This window comes from Callorhinchus milii, unplaced genomic scaffold, assembly GCF_018977255.1.
Source record: "Callorhinchus milii isolate IMCB2004 unplaced genomic scaffold, IMCB_Cmil_1.0 Scaffold18, whole genome shotgun sequence".
Taxonomy (NCBI): Eukaryota; Metazoa; Chordata; class Chondrichthyes; order Chimaeriformes; family Callorhinchidae; genus Callorhinchus; species Callorhinchus milii.
In genome coordinates this window covers 5,476,573-5,496,349 of record NW_024704759.1, presented here as the reverse complement: position 1 = coordinate 5,496,349, position 19,777 = coordinate 5,476,573, and the positions used below count along the sequence as shown (strand labels likewise).

Genomic DNA, 19,777 nt, shown 5'->3' with positions numbered 1-19,777 from the left:
CATCCAATCAATCACATTTTATTTAACAGATTATGTTACTAGATTCATTTATTTAATTTTTTTGTAGAAAATCTGGATAAAATGGGATTAAGAGAATGATCATGATGTAATAAAACGGCAGCTCCTTGAGCTGTCTGGCCTCACGCTATTCCTGTTACTATTATGCATCAAGTGGAAAGTTCTTGCCAACAATGAACAAACTTATCCTTTGAGTTATAGTTTTTAAGATAATAAAATAATCTCCACCACTGAAGGAAGGCAGAACTGCTGGGTTTGGCTGAATATTTTCTGGGTGGGGAAGAGAGGAGGCCCATTGAAGTGAGGAATGAAGCCTTTAACACTAGCTTCCTTCACACAGACAACTGACAGCACAACGTCTCAATTTATCTGGGAACCTTCAGATGCAGTTCCACCAGCAGTTGAGGAAGCCTGCCGCAGTGAATCACTGCTCTGGCCTGAAGCACAAGGCACAGCCCCCACCTCCAGCCCTCAAAGTCTCCTTGTCTACGTTTTGGAATCCAAGTGTGAAGCTTCCACTAGCACGAACAGGTATTTTAGGAGCCAGGTTCGGATTAAACTGCAAAGATTTTTTCCCCAAATAGTTTCTACTGCATAACTCACGGCATTTCCTTTCCATCACCATCTGCTGAAGATAAGGCTCAAGTAGATCCTACAGCGAGGATCTGAGTTTCATTTACTCATGTACATGAAGCACTTTCAGATGTCTCGAAGACGTGATAAGGTGCTATATCAAATGCAAGGATTATTATTATTACATATCAAGCAATTCAATTGGTCTTGATTAAACCAACCCATATCAACATGTTCTTGGGAAGATGCATCGTGGGAGGTAACTGCACCAGTCCAAAGGCACATTTCTTTAACAGCAATAAAGTGTAGACAATACACTCTAACTGCATCGACGGAAACAGCAATCACCTTTTCTAAAATGCTACGCATTTGGAGCCTGGGATTCAACAAGTCCCAAAATTTAATTTAAAATTGGACTGTTTTGTTTACTAATTTATACATTAAATTACCACATAATCACGTACCACAAGCCCTTACACATTTACTCCATTTAAAAAGTATTATCTATCTCTTACGTGAGAGGATTGATGCACGTTTACTCACACATTTTATAGAACACTTCATAAAGTCGCATGTGGTTGTCAAGTGAGCTACTTTAATAATTAGGGAGGCCGTACTAAAGCAATTCACATATTTACTGTGCATTATTTTTCAAATTTCAACCAAACTGAGAACATCAAATCTATAAAACTTCCAAGCCCAGTTATTGGAAATATCAGCCCAGAGAACACAGATGAGATGGCAGAAACAAGTCATTAGGGGCTTGAAACTGCAGTGAGATACTGTTGAAATGGAACCACACAGGTTACCAGCCAGCTTCCTGCTGCTTATACAGCTAGAACCAGAACCCACGAGGACATTAGCTTGCAGAGTTATTAGGAGCCAAAAAGGAAGCATTGCGTTCCCTCCAGTTACATTGATGAGCTAGCCCGTCCCCCACTTCCCGGAGCCCCCCCCCCCACCTTTCTGGAGCCCACCCGGCAGGGTGCCCACCCGCAGGAGTCTAGATAACGATGAAATGTCTGTCTGTGTGTCCATCTACATTCCGTATTGGATCTTTTGGTTGCAAGTGAAGCTGCAACGGGTGCAGCTAGTATAAAGTGAGGTGAGGGGTAGTTAGTAATCGAAGCTGACTGGACTAAATTGCTCCCCATGGTTTTTTTTTCTACTTTATGATTTATTTTGTTTCATATTCAGATATTTTGGATTATAGCAGATTAACATTCCAAATATCAATCACTTTCAGGAGTGGAAATTATCAGAATGTCAGCAATTTAAAAAATATCACATTTGTACAATGGTCAATGTCCATCAACTAACAGCATCACACAATATTTTGCCACATTAACCAAGCAACGACAGTGCAGTAATAATGAAACTGTTCCAGTCTGCAATTACAAAAACAGATTACAAATATTGTAAACTTCGTCACACAAAAATAGAAAAATCAAAATGAAATCTTAAGATAAAGTGGAATGAATTAGGTTTCCATTTTGTCTTACAGTTGTTGAGCTTAACAGAAAAGGATCAGTTTTGTTTGATTTGTGTAAATGTCCAGAGGAAGAACTCTAAGGTATACAAACTGATTCAACATGCAAGTTGAACTTTAAAGGAAACTATTACTTTCAATATGAAGTAATTTCTTCTTCCAGTTTTTTTGAGGTAGGTGTTGAGAGCAATAACTTCTCTCTCAAAGCAAAGATTGTCAATGCCAAGAAATTAAATGCTCCTCTACTCTGAGCAGTTAATTTATCAGAATCAAGAGCTCCTGAAGCAGGTACAACATAACCAGAGTAGAGCTCTTGTACTCCCCACTTCAATCAGAGCCTCTGTTAAAACAATGACACTCGCTGAACTAATGTGATATTTCGTTTCCTTACTGCCCATCCTTGAGGTCAGAAATTGACATTTTAGTCCCAATCGCAGCTGAATTGAACAACTTTGCGTTCACAGATTGATTTCACCCTTACCACTGGCAGTGCACGATTTCACTGCAGTAGACTGGGCCAGATACGAACCCAGGTCTGCGAGATGAAAGGTCAGTCTTCCTACCAGATTGCATCAATTGACAACATTCAAGAAGCTTTGCCTTGTCACAGCTTAGCTGAGCCCTGACTGTCCCCCACTAAAGTTAAAGGTTGGTTATCGATAAGTGGCTCTCGTTGTAAAAATGCAGATTGTCGTCCGATCAGGTCATAGATTTTGGGCCCAAATCGCCATGGTTATTAGTGGCTAAGAAACTCAATGGGCAGTAAGTACACTGAGAGAAAACGTTTAAGGTATACCACAAGTGGGAAACAAGCACATTGAGCAATGACAGCGATTCAAAATTAACAGATAGAAAATAAAGATGGATCTCACCCCAGCACATCACTGTGCTACAACAGCAACGGCTAGAAACAAAGATGTTTATTCTACAGTCCAAAGAATAAGCGCAAACATTGATTCGCCATTTTGGCTCAAATCTAACATTACATTTTTAAACAATGTTCTGGCAGCTGCGTTCCACGCTGCATAACCTCAACGTAACACTCAGGAAGAAATTTTTTCCATATTAGAACATGGAATAAATCCATTCAGCTGATTAACACCAATACTGAGTTATTGATCAGCATATAAAATTTAAACTTATTTAGAATATTACAACCATTCAGCCTGTCAAATCTATGACCCACCCATGAGCCTCCAGTCAAATTCCATTCACCAAGTCTCTACTCTTTTCAATAACAACATAGCGCCCTTCATAAGCAACTATCAAACCTTCTTGGCTGCAATGTCCCAGATACCTTCACAAAATACAACTGTTCTACTGAAGCACAAACGTTAAGCCTACTGGACTGGAAAGTAACTGCTTTGCTTATTCTATCTTCCATATTCAGCCTGAGCAAAGGGTTACGAATAGAACTGGAAACGCAACCTGAAGGTAAAAGACTGAAGGGAACCGAGGAACAAAGGATTCAGGGGTACAAACACATAAATCACTAAAAGTAAAACAAAATCTATCAAAGTGGATAATGAGGATCTGTGAATTATGAACTGGTGTATTGAATAGAAAAACGAGGTTGTCTTGAATTGCACAGAACATCTCTTCAAAACTCTTAAACTTCGAGCTCTCCATTACAGAAAAAGTCAGGTGGCAACGGTGCAGTGCAGATTGACTAGAATGATATCAGGCAAAAGATAGTATACGTTTGAAGAGAGGCTCAGCTAAATTGAGGCTTTTTACACTGGAGTGGAGGAAATTGAGAGGAGATACTGAACGGGTATGAAATAGGAAATATTTCTACCAACTGGGGAGGAGAAGCTAGAAGGGAGGAGGCAGTCTCAGGATTGTTATCAGAAGAGGTTACAAAGAATAATTTCAGCACTAAGAGGGCCATTAGCTTAGGTGGTGGAATTCATCATCACAAATGGTTAATACTTCCAGCACATGAGCACATTTGATTTTGAGCTTTTCCTGAATATTCTTTTACCAACAAAATTACACTTTTTGTCTTTTTTTTATTAAAACTGAGCCTGCAGTATCCTGACTAATATCCCACTATACTTCATTATTATAACCAAAATAAAATAACTACATTCATTTTTGCAGGTAAAACCCAGCAGTCGGATTCCTGGTAACATCCAGAGAATGAATTTGACTTTAGCCAGTAAGCCAAGGGTAGCTGAAACATCCACTGTTTAGTAAGTTTCCTGTTCACATCTGATTCTGACACGCACACTATTACAGCAATAAACTACAGAAATGCAGCACAGTAAAATTCACATAAGTCGTATCAGTCGGGTCCATAACATCTAATATGACATACGCAAAATTTGAGTTACAGTACAGGCAAACTGTACAAGTCATATAAAATCTGATTTAATCAATAATCTACACTGTGCATTGTAATTCAATGCATGGGTTAACAGGTCAAGACTACGTATCTCGTGATGCAACTCATCCAGTTGCTGCATGCTCACTTACCAGCAAGCACTGGAATCACATTGAATCAGGGGAAATTAAGTTCTTCTGCGCAATGGATCAAGTACTTTGTTTCCCACGATTCAATGCATCTGGTCGGTAAATGCATATGCATCGATGGGTTAGGGCGTCATTTCCCACAATTTAATGCAGCCAATAAGTGCAGGAGTAACAGAATAGGGTAGCGGTGTTACAAGTTAGGAGATGATTAATATGACTAGTGCAAAGAAATCTAAGTGGTTTTGATAGGAACCTAAATGGGACTCCAGTGCTGTTACACGTTTTATAAAGATAAGACGTGTGCAAGTGTTACTGTATTACCTAAAGTTATGAGTAACATTAACCTCTACCACAAAATAAATGATTAAAACTTTTTCACAAAGCAAATTAATACAGTGCAATGCTTATCTCCCCATCAATCACCAATTCTCTTATCATTTTTAACTGCCCAATCTATTCAAACCCTCTTTTAAAAAAAAGTTTCTCTTAGCTGCTTTCTTTTCCTTCCAAATTGGAGGTCAGAACAAGTAAAAAAAGTGGCGAACAGAACACCAAAACCAACATTTTTAAAACAAAAGTCAAAAGATTGACTGAACGCTGATTCATCACAGAATTCTGGATGTTTAAAAATCACGTCAAATCAAAAAAGGCTGACCAACCTAATTGTGCAGCACTTTAAGGGTTAAAACTTATTGATGGCACATTCTAGGAACTCAATTCACATTATGTTTCATTTTGCAGCTACTAACAAGCAGGTGCTGCCCTGAAACAGAGCACCTTGTACAATAATTAGCTCAACAGACAACATCTGCGAGTTCAGACCCCGACTGTAATACACACACTCCATTAGACATACTCCATTATAATACTACCAGTTCAGTCCTATGACCACTGGATAACAAATCCTTTGGCCCAACATTTGACAATTTCAACAACAGTCAGAAGTACACTAAATCAAAAAGCTGAGGAACTCAAGACTGCACTTTGCAAAGCCCTATATTTACAGAATATATATTTATAGGGTTCATTAAACAAGATGCCATGCAAATCTTGCAGGAATTTCAATCTTTTGAAAACGAAGGTCTTCAAGTTTGGTCTGAAACATTTGCCCCATTTTCACCTTGTTTGTTTCTCTTGCCTCCCTTCATTCCTAACGTGCACACATTGCAAACTAAGGCCCTAGCCCTAATCAACAGCCTGGCAAATACCTCACACCAGTTCTTTATAGTGGTAAGCTGCTGAGGCATCATTGTTCTAGCTATGCAACTACAAGGTCTGGTTAGTTTGGGGAGCCCCACAACTCAACAAGCTCTCAGTCCAGAGAAGGAAGGGCTCAAATGTTGGAACTATCCAAAGACTCAAAACAAAGGTTTGCTACAGCTCAGTAAACTCAGCACAATTGGGCGTCAGTGTGAGCTCAGAGGACAATTCACTTGCAGGTGTTGTGTCACTTACCTGTGTAAATTCAAAGTTTTTCTGATTTGCTAGGTTTAGGACGTAATCCAATCGAAACTGATTCTCAGGATTGGATACGAGGACTGGTGGTACCAATGTATTCATTGCTCCCACTATCGTCTGCAACAAAACCAGAGAAAAGAAATTTGATAAAGCTTTTATTTTTTCCCTTTCTCATCACAATCATGCAACAAAGTAACTTGCTCTCAGGCCTGGTCAACATTACTCTTGGGCCGATTTACCAAGAATTGTGCAAAAAAGACACAGGCCAGCTCAACCTCCAATTTTTGCAACCGTGTTAAAAAGCCCTAATCAGTTGAAGTTTGTAACTCTTCTTGCACTATAGCCATCAGGCTGAGAGCTAGTGCAATCTGAAACAATTTGGAGCTGTTAAAACAGCCATCAAGTGTGCCTCCTATCTTAATCATTGACCACTAGGTGACCAATGAATCGTTCCTATGAGAAAACAATAGACATTTGCCACAGAGTTCATAGGACTTCGGTGGGCGGGCTTTCCACCATTCTGCTCCCACTCTCTGGAACTCTGTCTCAAGAGTCCCTCTGATTGCTCCCTCGCCTCGTTCCAGGTTTGACTCAAGACCTAGATGGTATTTTTGGTTATCTTTCTCCTCCCAATCCCCTTTGGCCACCACTCCAAGTTCAGGTGTCCAGCCAGCAGTGTTAAGCAGTTTGAGAGATACTCCTAACATGAAAAAAAATGTACATTGTATTGCTTTCTCTTTTGGTCAGCCGAGTGTCTGATGCATGCAGAAACCCATCACCATGCTTTGGTTACTTTGGTTACTCTTAAGCATGATGGTTGGGTTTCGGATCTGGCTATATCTACAGGAATAGAGCTAATATGGTACACATTAAACAGGGATGGAAATTTCCCAAAACATGGGAATAGGTACAAGAGTTTCAAGAGCAACAGGTCACTCGCAGCTCTTTAAGGTGAAAGCTGGAGGGGAGAAGATAAAATAGCTAAGAGCACACTGTAGAAAACAACCATAAATTGTATTCTGAATGAGTATTTTCTGTAAATTAAATCTGAAGCCCATAATCAAAATTGAACAGAGCCACTAGTATAAATATTAGTGTTGACCAATCTGAGATCCACAAGATTCCAGAAAGCTTTGTAATATATACAAATACTCAGTTCTCAAGTGAATGGTTATTACCAACCAAAGGCGAAGGGGGAAGAATTCTGTTAGATATCGGAATCAATTCTCCTTTGATCAGGATTATTTGGACGAGCGCGCAGAAGAACATTTTATCAATGTGGGCTTTGTGTACTTTAGCATCAGGATTTAAGTCAAAAACATTTCAAAACACAAACTAGGTTGATTTTTTCACACTAACAATTAGATTTTTTAAATCGGTGTGACTATCATCTCATTTATTAAAAACATTTAGTAATTTAAGCTATCACCAACAGTTTTCTGGTTTCAGTTGATTAACACATCAAAGCAAATTCATAAGCATATTAAAAACATTTTCCTTTAGACTAAACATTTCAGAAGTATTTACCTCTATGGCTTCTTTAATATTATTTTTAATATCTTGAATTTTCCGCTTTTTCTCACTGAAAAAAAAGTTGAATAAAAATCAATTTCCCTCAATTATAAGCCTTAAATTAGTGCTTAGGATATTCAAATCTGCTTTAAAAAATTAAAAAGAAAATCAAGTTTAAAAGCTACAGTTCAAAGTACAGTGAATGCTTTAGCAGTTTTTTTATAAAATAATTTATCGTAATACACTGGAATAACCACAGCAATTTAAATCATAAGAGTACATTTCTCACCATTTAACTCACTTGCTTCCTCAGCTTAATTAACTGTAATAATCACCTGCTGAGTTTCCTGGAACTCAGAGTGGTAAACATTTCTTTGACAAAACACTGGTCCAGGACCAATTTCTACCGATAAAACCAAGAATCAACATTTACATTCATTAACGAGGTTCCAGTCAAACTCGAATATTGGAAGAAAACAACAACTGGTAAATTCAATAAGTTTGAGTTCAGATGGAAATAACCAACACAAAAATGTGTGAAAATAAACGCAAGAACTTGCACAGATACAGCATCTTTTGCATTGGAAAATATTTCAAATACTTCGGGGATGGGAGTGACAGCCGAGGCGGGATGGGAGACAGTTGGCTGTCAAAGTAGTGTTTTTATAAGCCTTCAAATGATTGATCATCTTGCATGCGACAATTCTGTTGTCTTCTCCGGAAGTTAATAATAATAATAATCCTTGCATTTGATATAGTGCTTTTCGCGTCTTCTCGACGTCCCAAAGCGCTTCACAGAATATACTGTAAAGTGAATTGACTGTATATTTGCGGGCGAGGTTTTAATTTAAGTTATGTTTGAATAATAATATTTCAGGAGAGGAAAGTGAGCTGCACAAAATGCTCACGTGGGGGGGGGGGGGGGGGCGAGGGTAAGAGGCAGAACCACAGAAAGGGTTGAAGAGGAAAGAGAGACGCTCTGGTCACGACACTTTCTCCGACCACGACCACCGACGTCCGCTAACCTGGCTTCGCCCGCGAATATACGGTCGATTCGCTTTACGGCGCGTCCTGCGAAGCGCTTTGGGACGTCCTCCCGACGTGAAAAGCGCTATATCAAATGCGAGGATTATTATTATTATTATTATTTGCTTGGGAAACAGTTTCATGGGGGGGGGGGGTTTTAGATTAAAAAAAAAACACCAAAAAAAAAACACACACACACTCGAGGGGCAATGAAAATACACTTGGCCTCTTTTTTTTTGAAACCCCCCCCCCCCCCTCAGCATGTTCGGGAACCTACCGGCCACGCCGATTACCGGGAGTGTTTTTTTTAAACGCAGTACCCACATAAGGTCCGTTTTAGAGGAGCGGAGCCAATGGCGGGCGGTGGAGGAAGAACGACAAACGCCGGGATATATATATTATTTTTTTTTTGGGGGGGGGGGGGGTGAACGCGTAGGAGCGCTGATACCGGCCGCCATGTTGGGAGAGGAGGAGAGAGTGAGAGAGAGAGGAGAGGAGAGGGAGGAGGAGAGAGGACGGGGCAGGGCCCGGGGGAGCAGCGCTCGCTTCACCCCCCCCACCCACCCCCAGCCCCCACCCCCAGGCCTCGGCCTGACTTGACAGGAAACCTTCACACACACACTCACAACAACACAAAGCCGCAACTTACTCGGCGTGAAATCCATTGACGTGTAAGATTCGCATCTGCTTGACGATCGTGCTCTTACCCGACTCTCCGGCCCCTGCAACAAAACAGACCATTTGTGTGTGGGGGGGGGGGGTGGGGTTGGGGGTGGGGGGGGAAGGGGAGGGATTTTATTACAGATTACACACAAAACAAGAGGCAACATTCAGTGTGTGACAGACCCTCCCTCACGTTCACTACTACCCCCTGGAAACGCGCCCTCTCCCCCCCCCCCCCTCTCTGCTCCTTTTCCACACAGACATTTTCTCCCTTTATTCTTACAAGAGATTCTCGCAGCTTTTTTCACGGGATCGAAACCCGCCCCCGACCTGAGCATCGGGAGAGAGAGAGAGAGAGAGGGGGGGGGGGGGAAGAGGGCAGAGCAGACCCGCTGGGGGGGGGGGGGGCGTGGGGGAAGAGGGAGCCTTTCCAGCCATTGTTGCTATTATTATTATTATTATTATTATCATTATTTTTTTTAAAAAATCAATATAATATAAGAGAGAGGGGGAAAAAAAAACATTCGCCGACGCCAATCTCGGCACCAATGAGCGGCCCAACATTTGTACTGAAGCCGCAGCTCCACCTCGAGCTCTGCTTTTATAATTTTTTTTCCGAAAAAAAAACGCGAAGGGGCCTCGTGTTCAATAAAAGATAATACCTGGATCTTTAATGAAATTGGGTGGGTGGGTGGGGGAGAGGGTGTGTGTGTGTGTGTGTAAAACATACCCCCCCCCACCCCCTCCCCCCCCCAAAAAAAACTCAGCTCATTTCATGAAAGATTGAGGACTCTCACGAGAAGCACAGGATCACTGGCATTTTCGCTGCCCTCAACACCCCCTCCACCCTCCCCCCCCCCCACCCCGGGCCTCCATGTTTACTGTTAGCCCCAGGCCGCCCCCTCCCACCCCCTCAGCAACCGCGCTCTCTCTCTCTCTCTCTCTCACTCACTCTCTCTGCTGTGCTGTCAACCAGCTTCGGGGGTGGGTGGGGGGGGGGGGAGAGAGAGAGAAACTTGGGGACATGTCGGAGAGGGTGTGTGTGGGAGAGGGAGAGGGAGGGAGGGAGAGAGGGGGCGAAGCTCACGGCGCAAAATTAGGTTTCCTCTCTAAACGACGACAGCGAGAAGCCTCCATGTTTATTTTCACCTCCTCCCCTCCCTCTCCCTCCCTCCATCCATCTCGAGCCTCCACCACCTCCACTCCCTCCACCTCCACTCCCTCCACCTCCACTCCCTCCACAGTTTTAAATCCTCGCGCACTGAACAGGAATCGCCTTTTTTTTAAAAAATAATAAAAAAAACATTTGAAACGACTCTGTCTGTGTGTCTGTCTGTGTCTGTACTGCCTCTCCCTCCCCCCCCCCCCGGGCCCGGACATACCGAGCAGCAGGAGCCGGTGCGTGGCGCGGTAGATCTGCTTGTCCTTCTGCAGCTGCTTCTCGATCTTCTTGTTGGCCTCCCGCTGCGCCTTCTCCTCGTTCCGCTGGTCCTCGGTCTTGCTGTTGCCCAGACAGCCCATGATCATGGGGAGAGTCGGGCGGCCACCGCCGCCGCCACCGGGAGCAGCGAGCGCCGGCGCCGGGTTAGCCCCCTCCCCGCCGCACCGCACGGCCACCCCGCCACCGGCACAGGCTCCCCGGCCGCCGCCGCCGCCCCCTCGGCTCCCGGGACTCAGTGCCGCGGAGAGTGACGCTGCTCTCCCTCGGGCTCCGCACGAAATAAACCCGTGGCCGTGAAAACCGGACTTGAACCCTCTCCCTCTCTCTCTCTCTCCCCCGCGGGAAGGACGGCTCGGAGCCCCGGGGTCAGCGCCCGGACACTTAACGGCGGGGGTGAGAGGCGAACCGCCGGGGCCTAGGGCCGGGTTTGAAGCCTCGGGCTTGCTTAGCGAGCCGCTGGGAGAGGAAAAGGCATGGACTCGGCCCCGCCCGACGCCTGTAGGCCCTCACTGGAGAGAGAGAGAGCGAGAGAGCGAGCGGGCGCTGTCCGCCCGGGGGCCGGGGCAGGAGGGCGGCCTCTCCCGGGGCACGTCAGCCGGCAGCGGCGCGTCGGGAACAGGCGGCCTTTCCTCCGACGGTAAACGTCCGTCTTCCTGCGGCTGCTGCCGGGCCGCTCCTCTCCTCCTCCTCCTTCTTCTCTCCCTCGCCGGTAATCTCTCTCCCCCCGGCGGGCGGGCGGGCGGTGGGTCGAGATCCTCCCCCGGGGGACAGGCTGTTCCCGGGATTACTCTCCTCCGATCAGCTGAGGTCCCTCTGCAGCTCCGGGGTCGGGTGGGGTAGTAGGGCCGGGGTCGGGTCGGGTTGGGTTGTGATGCCCCCCCACCCCCGGGTGGATATCCCCCCCTCCCGGGCGGTTACGATGCTTTGCCCGGGTACGAGGCGGCCCGTGGCGGCTGAGTGTGAGTCCCAGGCCGTGCCCTCTGTTCCCAGGCGCTCCCCCTCTCTCTCTCTCTCTCTCTCCCGCTCTCTCCCCCTCTCTCTCTCACACGATCTATTTTTACACCGAGCAGCTCAGGCCGCCACCGCTGTGGATGTGCTCCGAGACAGAGAGCAGCAGAAACGGGTGGGGCAACTCGCACAGTGAACCATGGGTACCTCCACTCTCACATGATAACACGGCGTCACTGCACCGCAACCAGAGGCGCCCTCTTCAAATGCGCTGCCACAAGACAGACACCCACCCAGACAGACAGACAGACAGACAAACACCCAGACAGACAGACAGACAGACAGACAGACACCCAGACAGACAGACAAACACCCAGACAGACAGACACCCAGACAGACAGACAGACAGACAAACACCCAGACAGACAGACAGACAGACAGACAGACAGACACCCACCCAGACAGACAGACAAACACCCAGACAGACAAACAGACAAACACCCAGACAGACAGACAGACAGACAAACACCCAGACAGACAGACAAACACCCAGACAGACAGACAGACAGACACCCACCCACCTAGACAGACAGACAGACACCCACCCACCTAGACAGACAGACACCCACCCACCTACACAGACAGACAGACACCCACCCACCTAGACAGACACCCACCTACACAGACAGACAGATACCCACCCACCTAGACAGACACTCACCCACCTACACAGACAGACAGACACCCACCCACCTAGACAGACACCCACCCACCTAGACAGACAGACACCCATCTAGACAGACAGACACCCACCCACCTAGACAGACACAGACAGCAAGCCTCTTCCCACTACGATCACGAGGAGGATCACAAGATTGCTACTCGCCTTTTCAAACCCACCGCTGGGTTCTGGGGGGTCGGGGTCTCAGGGGATACAAGTCGTTGCTGGTCGCCTGCCTCCCGATAATTAGAGATTTTGGGCAATCTGGACCCAAAGGCCCACTGTGCGAGGTGGATGCCGCAGGTGTTCGTTGCCCCGTATCCCGAGAAAGTGAACACCATAAGGCCACATCGTTGGTCACTGTTGGCCGTGTTGTGATTCAACAAAGATGACCTTTGTGGACCTTTGACCACCAGAGAATCCATTATCTTAGACAATCAGCCTTAAATTGAATCACAGCAACGAAATCCATGGGCAACTGTGCCCAACAGTGCCACGCAAACCGCAAGACACTTGAGATACTAGAGCTCCTCTAAGGGAACCTTTATTTTCTTATCCAATACTGGGTACGCCATTCGAGTGAAACAATAACCATTTAAAAAATTCTAACCAGGGCATTGAGTGACTTATGCAGTACAATTTTCCCTTTGGATGGGCACACATGTTATTTGTGCAATCTGAAACTATTTACAGAGGGAATTAGAGGGGTGTGGTGGGGGAGTGTACATGTGTATAAAATGGGCATGGACTACTTGGAACGAATGGTCTGTGCTGTAACAGTCCATCTAAGTCTATGTAACTTTGTAATCAAATCAAAGATTACAAATGAATGTACAGTAAGGAAACAGCTACTCAGCTCAACCAGTCCGTGACAGAGTCTATTTTCCACGTGGGTCTCCACCCATTCCTTAATCCCTCTCACACCCTTTTATTCCCCTCTCCCTCAAGAGAAGGTCTTGCTTCCTCTTGAAATCATCTACACTATCTGATTCAACCACTTCTTCAGGCAGCTAGTTCCACATTCTCACTACCTTCTGTATCAAGTAGTTCGTCCTAAATTCTCTTTTAGATTCCCTGGGCGCTTCTTACATTTTGTTACTCATTTCTTTTTTCTCTCCACGTTGGTAGATAAGAAGAAACAGGACAATATTTTCACCCCTTATTTAAATATGTATTATTTTAAGCACTCATCTGTTCAAGAAGGAAAATGCGTCTGCTCCATCCAATGAGAGCATTATGCTCAGATAACATGAATGTTTGAAAGTATTTTAAGTATGAAGAGACTTATTCTATTAGTGAAAGCGAACACCAGTGTAATTACTAATTTCACTGAATCATTGTGCTCTTATGCAATGTCACCCACATATAAAATGGAACTATATTGATGGACTGCTGTTTCCAATCCAGCTACAGAAATAAATATCTACATTAAAGAGAGTTCCCCTTTTCTCCTGTGCTGAAGATAATGTTCAAACTGGATGCATTTGTTATCTTTTAGAAAAAAATATACACTGATGATTTCAATTGCTATATGTTTTGTCTCAGTTGGTAGCACTCTTGCGTCTGGATCCGAAGGTTGTGGATTCAAACCCCACGTAAGGATTCATCGTCAAGGCTAACACTCCACAATACAAGACCAGGGAACACTATATAGTCAGACTGCTACATTGGTGGAACATAAAACCAAAGCGCAGCTTGCCTGTTCAAGTGGACTCTATAAATTGTAATTGTAACGCCGGGATCGATTCCCAGGCGGGTCAAAACGTTAGGAAAGTTTCCTGATGCCACATGCCTCTGTTTACCTAGCAATAAGTAGGAACCCGGTTGTTAGTCAATTGGCGGATCCCTTCAAAAAAAATAATAATTTGGTCATTCAATCCACGAGTGTTTGTGGTGCGCAATTGGCTGCCGCATTCGCCCACAAAATATACAGTCAATTCACTTTACAGTATATTCTGTGAAGCGCTTTGAGACCTAGCTGGACCAGACTCCAAACCTAAAAAGCTGCGCCCCTGTGAAGATTCCCACTAGACCAACTCTCCCCGTGCACGCCCACACCACACTGAGCAGCCTTGCCGGCCTTCACAGTGAACAGGGAATCTGACTTTGACTCAGATTGTTTGACTCCCTTGAGTAGAAAATAGCTTGTTCGCTAACTTCTGCTCAAGGGGTTCAAACAATTATAATGTCGGAGCCATCATTTACCGACATTTTTGAATAAGCATTTATACTCCCAGTCATTTATGGTTGAGTGGGAGAAACTATGATTGACAAGAAAATGGAAAAAATCTTGGGGTGTTAGTTGACTTGTGCTTACCATTTGTAAACAGTGTAAGGTCGCAAAAAATAAAGCAATCATTACAGGATACTGGACTACAGAAAACGAGGAAGCCATCAGGATATCGAGGTACACTAACCTTTAAAATTAAAACAATCGGAGTAACCAGCCTCACTATATTCCCAAGAGCTTGAATTGGAATGGGGGGAGTGGTCGGAACAAAGTAAACTAAACCAAGATTGACCAAAATTAAAATGTTTGTCCAAAATGTTGGGATATTAATGCTTTGGGAGACTTCAGTCCCGGAGTTTCTGATTTGACTCTTTGTTTGATCTCTGGTTTTGATCTCCATCTCCACAGCAAGCACTACAAACAAAACATACATAAAAGTAATTCAGATTTTGTACGGGATGTCCACAAAGTCCTGTTACCCCCTGTTACAAAGCATTCATTTGAGACTAGGGAGGAGCTGAAACAAGCTGTCAGAGATGCCTTTCATCCCCGTCGCTCCATCCATGTTATGGAAGATGTGCATCGAACATGGTGACGGATCATTATCTGCCATGAAAATAAAGGCACTCACTCATACAAATCCTCTGGACATCTAATACAGTTGAACACTTGTACTGAATACAATTAAGTACTTCTAAATACAATTTAGAATTTAATTTATTATTAATTTATTAATTCATTCTTCCACGTGCTTCAGTTGTTGTTCAGTGCACTGTGTATAAAAGAACACATGACTTTGTGGACACCCTGTGGGTAAATGTAGGGAAATCTCCAATAGAGGATTCTAATAAATCCTATTCAGTAAGTAAGTGACTTTCATGCAGTTCATACATTGTAGGGCAAAAAGGGTCTCCTGTTTCAGTTTGTTTCTTAACATGAGAATGATGTCAAGGAGATCAGGAACAAAAAGGAAGCTTGGTTTTCTGAAAGTGAAGGGTCGTGTGAGAAACTGATGCAAATTCTAAGATCATGTTGAAAAAAAACTAGTTTACTGCTCCATTTCTTCTTGTGTATCAGTTTGGCTCAGCTGAGGCACTGTTGCCTCTCAGTCAGAGTTTGTGACTTTAAGCCCCTTTTCAGGACTTGACTGATATGTCGGTACAGTGCTAGGCAGTGGTGGGGAAGTGCTGCATTGCCTGGAAGTGCTGCATTGTTGGGAGCGCTGCATTGCTGGGGGTGCATTGCAGTGCTGGGGAGCGCTGCATTCCTGGGGGGACATCGCAGTGCTGGGGATGCATCTCAGTGTTGGGGTCGCTGCATGGCTGGGAGAGCTGCACTGCTGGGGAGCACTGCATTGCTGGGGGAGTGCTGCATCTTTTCAATGCAAAACTGAGATCCTATTTGTGTGTGTAAAGATAGATGTTAAAGATCCATGATACAATTTGAAAAGAGAAGGGAGTTTCTTCTATCCTCTTAGTGCAAGGCTGGCAAAATAATAGTTATGAGGTTCCAGATCAGCAGCACAACTTTGAACTAGCAAGACAAGGTAACTGTTTATTAAACAATTTGTTACAGGTCCATTACAGGGTTATAGACAGGGAGGGCGAGAGAATAAAAGAATCAGTGAAAGTCAGAGAGAGATAAAGTCAGAGGGATAAAGATAGAAAATTAGTGAGAAAGAATCAAAGAGACAAAGAGACTCAGAAAAAGAGAGGGGAAACAGAGAGAGAGAAAGGGCAGGCACACAGTGTCACTATATTGGCAGTATAACTCCGGATAGAATAATTTTTGATGAGCACTATAGTCACTTTGTATTTTGTATTATTCACACGGTTTCCTTAACCACAATAAGGCCAGTCCTAATTAATGCTAATTTAAGGCTCACTGTTGTATTATAACTGGATTCCTTAATAAGGAACAAAATAACTAGATGTTGGATAGCACTTTGTTTGTGTCTTCTTAGTCAAAATGTTCAAGAAGCAGTTATTTAATATGTTTGCCATTTCCTTTCGGTCCATCCTCTATCTCAACACCATTTGGGCCTCTTGAGTTTTAACCTTCTCTCTGACTCCTCTTTTACTGTTGTAGTATTGGAAGAATTTGGGTGTGATATCTTTCCAATTGTCTCTTCCAATTCTCCTATTTTGAACTATGTCCCTTCTCACTAGGATGGACATTCAACCAATTGCCAACCAGCCAAGAATGGCATTAGTAAAGATCAGGAATTAGTAAAGGCATTAGTAAAGATCAGGAAGCCAATTCCGCCATCTCTGATACAAAGAAGTATGAAATCTGGGGGGATGGGAGAGAAGGGAAAAGCCCAGAGCGGAAAAACTACAAAAGTAACATACTCTAAGAGGACATATCCTTAAACCATTTGAGGTGTATCACTCGCTGGTTGCTACACATTTCAATCTTTTCTTTGCATTATAACTGTGACATTTTAAGATCAATGGCAATTATCTATTATCCCCTGAAAGGAATTAAATCCCAAGGTTCAGATGTGTCACCGCATCACAGCGCCATCTAGAGGACTGGGCAATTTTACCCCCAGGCAGCACAATAACAGGTGGCATTTGAACCATGGGATCAACTTCACCGGGTCATATAGGAGCCAGTGATACGGACTGACCCTTCATTCCTCACTTGTGATAAACTTTCATTCCACTTCCCTTGCCTGAAAGCTCTCATCTGCCCAACGAGCTTGAGAAGCAACCCTGGCCAACCATTGGCAGTCAGTTTTTCAGCCTAACTGATCCACTCTTTGGAACTCCATCCTAGAGTTCCTCCCTCACCTCCTTCAAGACCTGCCTCAAGACTTTCTTCTTTGACCATGCCTTCTGTCCTTTGCAGAATGTTGGAATTGTTCAGAATTTTGAGATGTGTAAAGTTCAATCTTAATTTTTTGAAAGAGTGTCAGCTTAGAACGTGTGAGTACAAAGTCCCTGATGTGGAGCATGAAAATGAGATATGATAACATAGTCTTCAAAAGAAGTGAGTTGGGCTGGTTATATAAAAGATGCAGAAGGCTGGTTCCTCCTCTCCTCAGCATCCTCTCTGACATGTGTGCCAAACCATATACTGTAACCTGAGATATTATTTTCTATCAGAAATCTATCTAATTTATTCTTGAAACAACCAAGACTTTCTGCTTTCACCATCTCCCTCGGGAGCCTGTTCCATAAGTTTAGTACTCGCTCATTGAACTATCTTTCTGCAGATTTGTTCTGTATTTATGCCCCTTCAATCGCAATATGTGTCCTCTGGTTAGGATCAATGTTTTTTCAAGGCAATAATTTGTTGTAGCTAAAGTAAGCCAAAGATAAATAACTTTAAAAATCTTAGAAGCCTAATCAGTTTGCCTGTAAATCAGGCAAACATCATTATTTGTTACCCATTTATTCACACTGGCCCCTCGTGCCAACCTTTCTCCATTCCGTCACTTTACAAAATGGTTGTACTTTGAGCGGGTTCTAAGATTTTCATCGCCATCCTCTCATTTGTTTTGGTCAGCCTGGTATCTGACACATGTTTCCACTCTTCCATTCTTAAGAGTATCCAAACCAAACTGAGAAGTCCACGCATCCCACCTACACACGGAAATTCCAGAGATAGATTGTTGGAATGGAATGTGCACTCTCTCCCTGGAGGGCCGATTCCTATTTACCTAATTCTGGAGAGTATTAGGCACAGGTTGGCAGGAGCCAAGGCTTGGGGACCCCAGAGTGTGCGTTGGGGTCGTGCTTGAGCCAAACTAGCTAAAACCAAGAGCTAAAAAATATATATTGAGTTTTATAACACAGATTGCACTTCAGTGAATTCTGGGTTGAAAAATTCAATAATCATCCATATCCTTCACTATTCACATAATTCAATTCATCCAAAACCCCCTATCTCTCCAACCTCCTCTCTCCTCACAGCACAACCCGCTGCCTCCACTCCAGCCTCCTCCTTGTCCCTCGAATCCTTCACACCACCATCAGTGGCTGTGCCTTTACCATCTACACCCCAAATCTATGGAACTCTCTCCTTCAATCCCTTTGTCTTGCCCCCTTGTTCCCCATTTTCAGGTTGTGCCTGAAGACCTTCCCCTTCAATTGTGCCTCTGGTCACCTTCCCCACCCCCTGTCACAGCATCAGGTTCCGCCACTGTTAAGATCTCCGGGATGCCACCTGGCGTGGAGGGCACTATATAAATGCAAATTATTTTTTATTCAGATATTTAAGAAATATCACAAATTTCACCCAATCAATTCAACTTTGTGGTCAACGTAAGACGGATTTTTGCCAATCTACGTTCAGGATGTCCAGTATCGTAGACTTCAATAGATGTTAATACCACATATCAATACAAATAATATTCACACACGTTGAAATGTGTGATTTAAATAAAAATGATAACCCTTGCATTTGTTACATTGCTTGATTGCAGTCACCACCCCCTTCTCCCTTGCTTGAGGTCTTTATAAAGTGCTCCAAGAAACTACATCTACATAAACCCCCATTCCCACCCCTTTAAAATTGGCCATTATCACTCCTATCCTTACAAACCCTCCCATCCCTTTCCTTCCCAAGGCCTTGGAACAAGTCGTTGCTTCTCAGCTTTGCTCCTTCCTCTCTTGCCACTCCCTTCATGGATGGACGTCCCTCTGCGACCTCCTAACCCCTTACCCACCTGCCCACTCCCTCTGCCCAGTGGGCTCCGGCCTGCTTCACGTTCCCCACCTCGCCTGCCCCACCATTAGTGGGCAAGCCTTCCGCCACTCTGCCCCACCCTCTAGAACTCCATTCCACAGTCCCTCCGCCTCACCCTTTCCCTTGCCTCCCTCAAGACCCGTTAAAGACCCTACTCTTCAACTGTGCCTTTGGTCACTCTCATTCCCCCTTCAGGGCTCTGTCCTCGGTCCCCTCCTCTTCAATCTATACAAGCTCCTGCTCGGCGATGTCATCTGCAGGCATGGGGTCAATTACATCCCGGCTTGACTATGCCAACTGCCTGCTCACTGGAATTACCAACTCTTCCCTCCACAAGCTGCAGATTATTCAGAACTCTGCAGCTCATGTCCTCTCCTGCACCAGCATCTGGGAACCTATCACTCTGGTTCTTGCCCGGTTTCACTGGCTCCTCATACCTCAGAGAATACAAAACCCTTGTTCCTACCTTCAAGGCCCTCCACGGTCTTGCTCCCCCGAGCTCTCTGACCTCATAACCCCTTATCAGCC

At 44.4% G+C, this 19,777-nt stretch overlaps 1 protein-coding gene across 2 annotated transcripts in view; it reads right to left on the bottom strand.

The window, feature by feature from the left end:
• Window positions 1-10,850, bottom strand: part of gnas (GNAS complex locus) — a 69,462-nt gene extending 58,612 nt beyond the window's left edge. Inside the window, exons 1-4 of one of the 2 annotated variants that reach the window (XM_042341705.1) lie at window positions 10,597-10,850; window positions 9,201-9,273; window positions 7,541-7,595; window positions 6,011-6,130 (exon numbers count right to left, since the gene is read on the bottom strand). In XM_042341705.1, coding sequence (XP_042197639.1) covers window positions 6,011-6,130; window positions 7,541-7,595; window positions 9,201-9,273; window positions 10,597-10,741 — 393 coding nt within the window. In that variant the 5' untranslated portion in view covers window positions 10,742-10,850. The remainder of the gene's footprint in view (window positions 1-6,010; window positions 6,131-7,540; window positions 7,596-9,200; window positions 9,274-10,596) is intronic. The other variant, XM_042341706.1, reaches the window with a different exon arrangement.
• Window positions 10,851-19,777: the final 8,927 nt, after the last annotated feature.